The 12,316-nt window shown below is 35.9% G+C and overlaps 1 protein-coding gene across 9 annotated transcripts in view; it reads right to left on the reverse strand.

The window, feature by feature from the left end:
• DMXL1 (Dmx like 1) overlaps nucleotides 1–12,316 on the reverse strand; it is a 232,644-nt gene that overhangs the window by 151,650 nt on the left and 68,678 nt on the right. For all 9 annotated transcript variants that reach the window (XM_077138868.1, XM_077138867.1, XM_077138866.1 and 6 more), the window contains one exon: nucleotides 1,789–1,921. In XM_077138868.1, the coding sequence (XP_076994983.1) occupies nucleotides 1,789–1,921 (133 nt within the window). The remainder of the gene's footprint in view (nucleotides 1–1,788; nucleotides 1,922–12,316) is intronic.

Genomic DNA, 12,316 nt, shown 5'->3' on the forward strand with positions numbered 1-12,316 from the left:
TGGACATTTCATATTTCTTGATCTCAGGTGATGGCAATGAACTCTTAATATGCTTATTATTTGTATGTACTACCATTAAAAAATTTTTCCCTGTGTTTTGTTGCTTAGCACTGAAATGTGGCTTTGGGGTTAATTTTAAGTCTTCTTTACATAAAAGACTTAACCCCCCAAATGCAAATATTTTCCCTCAAATTTTTTAATATTCCTTATGGTCTCTTCTATTGAAGGAAAATTTTTATTGATACCATCAAAGCTATTCATTTTTAATTTGGGTGTCTGTTATAGGTTGAATTATGTCCTCCCAAAAAAGACTGGTTGGAGTCCTAACACCTGGTATCTGTGAATCTGACCTTATTTTGAAATAAGGTCTTTGCAGATGTACTCAAGTTGAGGAACTACTCAATTAGGGCAGGTCCTAATCCAATATAATTGATGTCCTTATAAAAAGAAAACAGACAGAGACACAGAGAGAGAAGATGGCCCTGTGAAGATGGAGAAAGAAATGGGAGCTATGATGCCACAAGCCAAAAAGTAACTGGGACCAGAAGTTGGAAGAGGCAAGGAGGGATCTTCCTCTAGAGTCTTCAGAGGGAGTACAGCCTTGTCAATTCCTTAATTTGTAGCCTCCAAAACTATATGAATAAACTTCTGTTGTTAAAGCCTTCCAATCTGTGGTAAATTGTCATAACAGCTCTCAAAAACTAATACTTAGGAAGGCTTTCCCTATCAGTAAAACAGTACTTTTTATCCAATAGAAATAGAATGTAAATGACACATCGTAAACTAAACTTAAAACTTTCTAGTAGTTACATTAAAAACCGGTGAAATTTATTATAGTAATACATTTTATTTAAACGAATATATCCAAAGTATTATCATTTTAACCTGTAATCAAAATAAAAAATTGATATATTTTACATTCCTTTATTCATGCTAGGTTTTTAAAACCCAGTGTATATTATACTTACAGTATAACTCAAATCAGATGATTCAGATTTCAAATGTTCAATGCCACATGTGCCTAGTGGCTACCACAGACACTGTAACTTTGAAATATAAAAACTCACCTACATTTTCCATTTTTTTTCCTTCATTGTATGGAAAAATAAATTTTTCTCCATCTAACACTCATTGTAGTGCCAGGTATGAAATACCAACTTTTCTCCCCAAGAGAGTTAGCCCCACTCATGTAGAATGTTATGTCATATACTGAATTTTTATGTATAATTGGATCCAATATTGGACCCTTTTCTGCCTCTTCTTATAAAAGGACACGGTTTTAAATAGCTGCAACTTTAGAATCCATTTTTAATATACTGTATACCTTCATTCCTTTTCTCTCAGAATTTTCCTGATTTTCCCATACTTATCCTTTCAAATGAAGTTGTGAACTACGTTCAAAAGCAGAAATCCCAATAGGATTTTGACAAGGATTTATGTTCAATATATTGATTATTTTGGGGAAAATAGACTTCTTCACAATAGAAACCCTTTCATTCAAAAACATGAAAGATATCTCTGTCTTCTTTTGTATAATTCAGAAGGTTCACATTAAATGATCTATACATAGCCTTACATATTTCTTATGTTTCTTCCTAGATATCTTTATGCTGCAATTTAAAACTATGGATCTGCGAAATGGTGAATCCTCAGTGTATACGAAAAGGCATGGCATAGAACAGAAATCAAAATTTTTATGTTAGTGCGATTTTGTCCAAAATACATGTATATTATACTAAAACCACATAGAACAGGTTTATCAGTTTAATTCCCTAATTAATTGCTTACTTGCATTGCCAAATGCATCTCCACTCCCCAATGATAAGATCTGTTTTATCTGGATTTTCATTTTCAGTTGGCTTCTCCAAGTTAGCATTGGACCAGAGCTGCAAGGAACTGGAACCAATTAAAAGACGACTACCTAAAAAATATCATTCAGAATTTATTATTTAAGTATTTAAAAGTGAGACAGAGTATATGTTCAAGACTTCTACATACTATTATAAAGATGATACAACTTCTAAAAATAGTCAAATAAAAAAGATATTTGAGAAGAAGGGCTGCATTAAAATTTTGTTGCACATGCAACTTGGGGAAAAAAGGGCAGAGATCTTAAACTATATCATTTAACAACATTTAATCAGTGTCTTCTTTCCATAAGACACTGCGCTAGGCACTGGAGATACAATGACAAGTACAAGTGCTGTCCTTTTTCACAATGAGTACACATTCCAATAGAGAGAAAAACATGGAAATATTCAATGTGAAAATATTGTAGACATCATAGAAATGTGTGCAATCTTTTATGGAAGACTGCAGGAGAGAGTAAATTACGTATACTGTAGTGAAGTGTCAGGGAAAGTGATGAGATGCAACTTGGTCCATAGTGGATGAATATGTAGGTGAGGAGACAGGAATTCCAGAAAAGGGACATAACATGACAAAGACTTGAAAGTATACAAGTTCACGCAGTAACCCAGGAACACGTAGTAATGTTTTGTGGCCACAAAATAAGGTGATAGTAGGTCTGGAAGGAGAAAGAAGATTAGAAAAATGCTAGGGGTCAGATTATGAAGGGTTCTGAAGTCCATTAAAGAGACTTTACATTACAGTAATGTTAAGTAGGGAGATTATATCATTGGATCTGTGTTTGAACACAAAGAATATCAATGGGGGGGTGCGTGTGGTCTATGGATGGATTTGAAGAGGTCTGTGAACCTCCGTCCATAGAAATCATGTACAAAAACTGTATGTATAGTATCTGATTTTCTGTAGAGATTATGTATAGCTACATCATACTCTTAAAGTTCCAGCACACAAAAAGGTTAAACATCCGTTTTAGAAAATACACCTGAAGATTAGATAGATATAAGATACAGGGAACCCTAGGTAAGTGACTATAATAACAAAATGGGCAATCATGAGGATCTGAACCAGATATTAAAGCAGGAAGAAAGGATTTGAAAGCTGTTTCAAAAAGGAGAATTGTGAAGGCTTACCAGCAACAAGAAAATAAGGAAAAATAAGCGGTTTCAAGGAAAGAGTCCAACTTTATGACTTAGGTAATTTAATAGAAGGTAGTGCTACCATTCAAACCAAGAGGATGAAGGAAAAGAAACAATTTTGACCAAAAAAAAAAAAAATGCTGTAAAAAAAATTCCTGGGCGGGCCACGGTGGCTCAGCAGGCAAGAATGCTTGCCTGCCATGCCCGAGGACCCGGGTTCGATTCCTGGTGCCTGCCCATGTAAAAAAAAAAAAATTCCTTTCTAATTAAGGACTATGGATTTGGGTCTATTTGGAATAATCACTGACTTATTACAAAAGGAAGGTGGGCCTGTGGTGTACACTTAAGATCAGAAAGCCAATAAGCTACTTAACTAGTGATGTGATTTGATCTGGTTAATCAACCTCTGAGCCTCAATTTCCTCATCTGTACAAATACGGATTTCTGTAAAGTTGCTTACAGGATTAATTATAAGATGTATAAAGTATCCAACAGGCCATAACTTGGTAGAAACTCAATAAAGAGCAGCACGTAGGTAGAAAAGTATCAATTAAAAAAACAAAAACAGCTGGAAAAGTTCTAATTTAGTTCATTTTTATTCAATTATTGAGCTTATCAACAGACACAAACCCTCTTTTCCTTAACATAAAGTGAAGATGAAATTAATGTATACCACAAACAATTATGAGTTTAATATAGGATATTAAATAATTAATCCTAGATATGGAATGGAAGTAGTATGGTAAGGAAGGTTGATTTAGAACACAAATGGCAAAGTATCGGTATTAAAATTGGGAAAAACGTATAAAAAGTCTAAAAATAGATTTAGACAAGATGCAATAGTGGATTTGGAGATAACACAAAAGCACTACAGTTAAATATATTATAGTTAGGTTTTGTTTTTTGTTTTTTTTAATGCCCTTACTTATAGGGAAATAAGATGGCATCTGATGTGGACTCTTTCTCTGAGCCAGCTCAGCAGGCGACCTCACTGCCCTCCCCCCACTACGTTGGACATGACTCCCAGGGGTGTAAACCTCTCTGGCACATGGGAGAGAACTCCTGGGATAAGCCAGGACCCAGTATCAAGGGATTGAGAACGCCTTCTTGACCAAGAGAGGGAAGAGAGAAATGAGACAAAATAAAGTATTAGTGGTTGAAAGATTTCAGAGTCAAGAGGTTATCCTTAGGTACTATATAGATAACCCCTTTATAGTTTATGGTGTATTGGAGTGGCTAGAGGGAAGTGCCTGAAACTGTTGAGCTGTGTTCCAGTAGCCATGTTTCTTGAAGATGACTGTATAATGACATAGCTTTTACAATGTGACTGTGTGACTGTGAAAACCTTGTTCTGCTCCTCCTTCTATCTAGGATATGGACAGATGAGTAAAAAACATGGACAAAAAATAAACAAATGGGGGAACAATGGTTAAAATACATTGAGTAGATTGAAATACCAGTGGTCAATGAGAGGGAGGGGTAAGTGGTATGATATGTATGAGTTTTTCTTTTTTGTTTCTTTTGCTGGAGTGATACAACTGTTCCAAAAAATGGTCATGGTGATGAATACACAACTATGTGATGATATTGTAAGCAACCTACTGTACACCGTTATAGAATATTTGTATGTCAAGAATGCTTGTATGTTTAAGGTTTTACAATAAAAATATTTTTTTAAAAAAAACCACTGCAGTTAGTTTAGTAACACCATCTGCAAAAAAATTTTTGTATCTCAATACCCTAGTATGCAACTGTATTACGTAACAGTAATATTATTTAACAGTAAGTATTGAACAAAACAAAACAACTAGAATTTCACTTAAAATAATATCTGTTAATGACTACAAAAAGTTCATTTGTAAAAGTTCATTTGCAAAAATAATATACTAACAGCTCTCAAATATTTATAATAATTATTTTTCAATCAAACCACTAAATTTTAAATGTTGCCAATTATAAAAACAGTAATAATTTTTATAATGTGAATATTAACTCAATCAAGATTAAAAAGATAATCAATGGTCTATTAAGTTATTCTCAAGACACAACGAGGTATGTTAAAAAAATAAATAAATATCATTAATACTACTTTGTAAAGATGACTTTAGGGGAATTTAACATTAATACTATCCTCTGAGACATTAGTATTACTAGACCAAATGTATAAAAATTCTGAACTACTATTACTATCATTACTAAAATATATTATTCAACTTGAATACAGGGTGCTTTCATTGACATTAATAATGTGACACTTCAAATAGATAGCCAATTTACTCGGTAACAACAATATTTTCATAGGACTCTAACATTTACTAAGGACTTTCATACACATTGTCATATCTGATATTTTGTGAAACAGGTATCATTTACAAATGAGTTAAGCATTCTTGATCTGTTAAGTAATTTGCTCTCAATCATAAAACTATTCATTATATATGTGAACATATTATTGAGTATCTAGTATATGCTAGGCTGTAGAGATAAATGAAATATGGAATAAAACAGAATCTCTGCCCTTGTCTAATCAAGGAAAAAAAAAACCAAGTAAAACAGCAGCAATAGTTTAAATAATAAGTGCTATAATTAGAATGACCATATAATTTATCATACAAACAGGAATATTTGTGAGAGTAAAGGACACTACTATTAATAATCATACAAGGACAAAAGGCATAAATTGTGACGTCTCCTTTCCAGAGTAGAGTTATATACAGAGAGCTGTACAAAATGACAGAGCCAGAATTGAACCTAGGTCTGACCTCCTTTCACTGTGTGCTTACAATATACAGATAGGTTATCAAATAGACAATAAAAATGACAATTTCATGAAAAGAAATATTTTAAAATATACTATTAAAAATTCTCAAAGCATACTTTATCGTCTAAAATAATTTCTAAAGGTTCTAAATCAACATTTTTTTCCTATGTCATTTATCTACTATATTCAGAAAACTGCCTCTATGTTGATGATTTCCATTCTATGTTATAAGGAAAACTTTGTATGTTCTAGATCTGAATTCTACCAATCTATTGGATATTGTTATATGATATGCAAGTGTCTCAACTTCACATGTCCAAACAAAACTTGTTCCAATTATCTTCAATTCTTCCATAAAACACTCTTTACCTTGTGCTCTTCAATTCTACTGAAGTAATGTAAAATTCTAAGCAATGTTCAAAGTATATCAATTCTATTGCCTAAATACATTTCATAGCCATCTACTTGTTTAATTATTAATTTATTCAACAAATATTAATTAAGCAGTGCCTTTGTTAAAGGTACTAAAAAAAGTTACTATTTCTCATCCAGATTAAGGTTGGATGCCTCCTCCCCAACTGCCGCTAACCTACTGTTCCTGTCTCTGTTCCTTCTAACTCACTGTCAACAGACAAATCTCGCAAACAGACACATCCTGGTACTAGGTATATACCCAGAAGAACTGAAAGCAGAGATGCTAACAGACATTCTCACACTGATAATCATAGCAGCATTATTCACAATTGCCAGAAGACGGAGAGAACCCAGGTATCCATCAATCAATGAAAGGATAACAAAATGTGGTATATACATCATACAGTGAAATATTATGCAATTGTAAGAACAAATGAAGTCATGACACAGGACTGCATGGATGAACCTCGAAGACATTACGTTGCAACAAAAGGACAAATATTTTATGACCTCACTTATGTGAACTAAATATAACTGGCAAACACATGGTATCAAGATATAGAGCATACATCACCAGAAAATAGAATGAGGGCAGAGAATGGGGAGTTGATGCTTACTTTGTGCAGAATATGTAAAAAGGCTGATGTCAATGTATAGAAATGGAAGGAGGTGATGGGAACACATCATAGTGAGTAAAACAAGCAGCAATGATATATGAGTATGACTGTGGATAAAAGAGAAAGTTTAGAATCATGGATGTCACTAGAAGGAAAACCAAAGGATGAAACACGGGACTGTATAACAGTGAACTCTCTTCAGGGTGAAAATGTTCTAGAATTTACTGTGGTGATAAACGCACAACTCTATGAATAACTAGAGGACATTGAACACTTTAGATGGATTGTATGGTATGTGAACTTATCTCAATAAAACAGCTTTTTTAAAAAAGCATAATCTTAGCATGCCGCTAGCATCTTTCAAAAACCTATAATGGCTTTTAGACAATTAAAATAATTAAATTCAAACTCCTTAGCATGACTTTCAAGGATTCCACTAATATGCTATAGTCTTACCTCTTTACCACTGGACTCACTCCAGCCCCCAGATAAACTACTAATCCTTACTAGAATATTTCTTATGCTTTCATCCTCTGTGTTGTTCCTCACTGTGGTAGACTGTCAAAAACAGCTCCCATATATTAAATCATATATCACTGTGTCCATGACCCTTTGCAATATGACTTTGCCATGCCTTGGGTATCAAGAGGTAAAGTCTATTTTCTCAACCCCCTGAATATGGGTTGACCTTGTGACTGCTTTATAAAATAGCAGGAGTACAATTCAGGACTTCCAAACTCAGGCTTTACAAGTTCTTGAATCTTTTGCTTTCATTCTCAAAACATCTCCACCCTGTATAAAAAAGTCCAGGCTACCTTACTAGAGAGTCCATATAAGAGAGAGTTCTAGAGAAGCAACTACAAGGATACAAAACCACATGGACTATAACAAAGGCATTCCAGTAAACAGCCAGCTGCAAAGTTTCAAATACATAAATGAAGCCTTTCTTGGATCCTTTATTCCTCGACAAGCCACTATACGTAAAACCATAAGGAGTACAGATAAGCCATCCTCACTGAGACCTGTTATAATTCCTGATACAATATCATAAGCATTAATGATATAAACTAAAGACCTAAATAAATGGAAAGATATCCCATGTGTGTAAATGGAAGACCTAATATAAAGATGTTAATACTATCCAAAGCAATTTACAGATTCAGGGCAATTCCAATCAAATTTCCAGCAGTCTTCTTTGCAGAAATGGAAAAGGTGATTATCAAATTCACATGGGAAGGTAAGTGGCCTTGAATAGGCAAAACCAATTTGTAAAAACAAAGTTGGACGACTCACACTTCTTGATTTGAAAAATTATTACAAAGCAACAGTAATCAAAACAGTTTGGTACCAGAATAAGGGCAGTCATAGAGACCAATGGAAGAGTTCAGAAAGAAACCAACACACCTACAGTCAACTGACTTTTGGCAAGGGTGCCAAGTTCACTCAATGAGGAAAGAACAGGTTCTTCAAATAGCACTGGGAAAACAGGATATCAACACATAAAAGAATTAAATTAGATCCGTGCCTTACACCACATACAAAAATTAACTCAAGGATGTCATCAGCTTGGTGATGTTAAGACATCCCCTAAAACAACCTCCCAAAGATTCAGGGAATAAAAGGACAAATCCTACTTGCTCAGAACTCTGGAGGAAGGTAGAGACTGGATAAGGACTCCATAAATGCTGAATTGAAGAAAAAGGAAAATATTAGGTAGGAAAACTGCATTCCAGACTCACTAGTCTCTCCCTCACTCAGTCCTGTGTGGCTTGGGATTTGCTCAGAGGCAACAGCTTGGATCTCTCCCATCTCCCACCAGGGAGAGCAGCAATAGAACCCCACACATATCCAGGCACAGGGACCCAAGTCCACAGAGACCTGGGACAGACACAAGCCACTGGGGAGTGCTGCATATAAAATGGCTCCCAGAAGGAAAAAAAAAAGAGAGAGAGAGAGAGATTCACATAAAATGGCAGCTGCAAAGTGCTATACTCACTCAATCTAGTTTTTGCTGACTAGAACACCTAAACACAAAACGGACTTTTCTGGAATGACCCACCTTTCTGGATTGATCCCATCTAGCACCCCAGGGTACGATACCCCCAACAGGGAAAAACTGGGAGGCAAAAAAATCTCACAAAGGAAAAAAGTGGGGAGGGGCATGATAATCCAAAATCCTGTGAGAAAGGAGGGTCCCAGAACTAAAAAGAGTAAGGAAAACAGAGCAGTAAGTGAGGATGAGAATTTTTTAAAAGTTATAGGATCTGGGTAAAAAACTCTGCACAAAAACAAACAGAATAGATCAAGATTCTTGGAAAAGAAGAAGAGGAAATTTCTCTACTGGAGGTGAAACAATTACACAAAAGGCGCAATCTTAAAAATTGTATGACCTATCCAGGGTAAGAATCAGATGAATGAGACCTGGGAAAATCTGTTCAGTTAAAAAGGAGCCATTCTAAAGGTCTAGAATAAGTTGGACCAAGCATCAAAGAACCTTAACACAAAGCCAATCATCAATAAAACCCTAGCCAAGAGGGAAAAACTGACCTTCAGGGTTAACTCATCAAGATAATTAGATGCATAGAATCTTGAATAGATGTCAGATTTTGTTGGTTTGTCCAGGTTAGTGTGATAACACCGATATATCCCAGAGTAATATGGGGAATGAATAAAGAAATATTTGCAAAGTCCCCTTAGGGACTGGGTAGAAGGGAAGAAATACTCAACTTTCCCATTTGGAGAATTTCTGATACTCCTGAAAGTAGTGGGGCAACCAAATCAATACACCAAACTCTTGATCTTGGGGGTTGCCCCTATGAAATATATTAGGCCTAAGAGTCACCCCCAGACAACTTCTTCTGTTGCTCAGATGCGGCCTTTCTCTCTAAGACAACTCTGCAGGTGAACCCCACTGCTCTCACCACTACTTGGGATTTACTCCCAGGTGTAAATCTCCCTGGCAATGTGGGACAGAACTGCCAGGATGAGCCGCAATTCAGCATCAAGGGATTGAGAAAAGTTTCTTGACCAAAAGGTGGAAGAGAGAAATGAGACAAAATAAAGTTTCAGTGGCTGAGAGATTTCAAACAGGAGTCAAGAGGTTATTCTTACGCATTATATAGATATCCCTTTTTAGTTTATCATGTATTGGAGTGGCTAAAGGGAAGTGCCTCAAACTGTGAACTGTGTTCCAGAAGCCTTGACTCTTGAAGATAATTGGATAAAAATATAATTTTTACACTGTGACTGTGTGATTTTTGAAAACCTTGTGTCTGATTCTCCTTTTATCCAGTGTATGGTGAGATAAGTTAAAAAGTATGGATAAAAAATAATAATGGTGGGGAGGTAAAGGATAAAATAAATTGGGTAGACTGAAATATTAGTGGTCAAAGAGATGGAGGAGTAAAGGGTATGGTATGTATGAGTTTTCTATTTTTGATTTTTATTTATTTTTCTGGAGTGACGCAAATGTTCTAAAAAATGATGATGGTGATGAATACACAAGTATGTGATGACACTGTGAGCCAGTGATTATATACCATGCATGGAATGTAAGAGTTTGAAGATTTGGCAATAAAAATATTTTTTAAAAAAGATGCATAGATATCAGCAGAAAAACTACAAGCCATATTAAAAAACAGGAAGCTATGGCTCAATAAAGGGAACAAATTCAAACTTTAGAGGAGAGTGTCTTCCAGGGAAGATGGTGGAGTAGCGAGTTGCAGGACTGAGTCTTTCAACCAAAAAAAACTATTAAACAGGTATGGACTGCCTAAAACAACTATTTTGAAACTCTAAAGGCCAGAAGAACACTGTACAACAGTGTAATTTATCAGAAAGAGGCTGATAAATGACAGTAAAGAACTGCTAAGTTGCTCTAATCACATGGTGTCTACCAGCGCCTATTCCCCACTCTTATGGCAGGCTGCCATGAGGTCTAGTCCCTGATTAGCTGCTGGTGAAAGCAAGGGACCTAAACATCCTCTTCCCCAAGAACAAGGTTATGCACAATCACTGGTCACATATTTTGATTAGAAATTTGGATCCCTGGGTACTGGTGACCAAGGCAGCTACTGTTTCAATCCACCCTGGACAAAGGCAGAGGCAGCTATTGTCTCCACCCATCCTGGACAGTAGCAGAGACTGTGAAGATTTAAAGATACAGGGCTTCCTCAGGGCTATGGGGGAAAGTTATCTGAAGGGCTGTATTTGCTGGCAGGCCAGGAAAATTCACCTTTGGAGAGTCACTGGAGAAGTTTCTAACATCCTTCCTGACCCCATCAACTGGGCACTTTGGAGCCAGTCTGCATCCGCTTCATGGGTCCTGGTCCAATTTTGGCTGGGAAAGACCAAATTGGGAAGTCCTCCCTAAGGTGACCCTTCTCTCACAATTAGCCCTGCAGGCAAAATCTAGAAACTAGTATAAAAAAATAAGGAGGCGGACAGTCCGGTACAAAGGTCTACCAGTTTCACATACCCAGAAAAGGGAGGTCTGATCCCAAAGAATCAGAATGGACAACTCCTGTAAACATGGGAATCCAAAACAACATACAAGCAAAACCTCAGGATAATACAGAGGCACAGTAAAATGGGAAAAACCCTGCACAGTACATTTACCTTGGGCAGACTTTCCTGATAGGAGGGCTGAAGCTCAAGAAAATCTCTATCACCAGCTGGTTACAAAACCAAAAAACAGATATCCATGAGAGTAAATTCCACAGTTAACATTTTAAAACATTAAAATATACAGTGTTCAACAATAGAGTGCAAGACAAACATAGAAACAAGAAATAATAGCCAATGTAAAGAAAGAGGATAAAAATACAGAAAACACCAAGGAAGAAGGTGAGAATGTGTATATACTGAACAAAGTCTTTAAAAAAAACTGATGTTGGGCGGGCCGCGGTGGCTCAGCGGGCAAAGTGCTTGCCTGCTATGCCGGAGGACCTCGGTTCGATTCCCGGCCCCAGCCCATGTAACAAAAACGGAGAAACAGAATACAATAAAAACAAGAAAATGTTTAAAAATGTTTCCCTTTCTTCCTTCCTTCCTTCCTTCTATCCTTCCTTCCTTCTCTCTGTCTTTCCTTTAAAAAAAAAAAAAAAAAAAAAACTGATGTTAAAAATGCTTAAAGGAACATACAAAGAAAGAATTACAGGATATCCATAAAACAATGAAGGAACAACATGAGAGTCTAATAAAAAGAAAGAAAATTAAAAGGAATATAACAGAACTATTGGAGTTGAAGACCACAATAATTGAAATGAAAAACACCCAAAAAGGTTTAGAGAGGAGAATGAAGCTGGTAGAAGAAAGAATCAGAACTTGAAGACAAGACTCTTGCAACGAGTCAGGCTGAGAAGCAGAAAGAAAAAAGAAATACAAAAAGTGAAAATAGCCTAAGACAGCTATGGGACACCATCAAGCACACGGATATTCGCATTATGGGAATCACAGAAGGAGAAGAAAAGAGAGAAGGGGACAAAAGGAATAGTTAAAAAATGATACTCACTTTACAC

Source organism: Tamandua tetradactyla, chromosome 21 (assembly GCF_023851605.1).
Source record: "Tamandua tetradactyla isolate mTamTet1 chromosome 21, mTamTet1.pri, whole genome shotgun sequence".
Classification (NCBI taxonomy): Eukaryota; Metazoa; Chordata; class Mammalia; order Pilosa; family Myrmecophagidae; genus Tamandua; species Tamandua tetradactyla.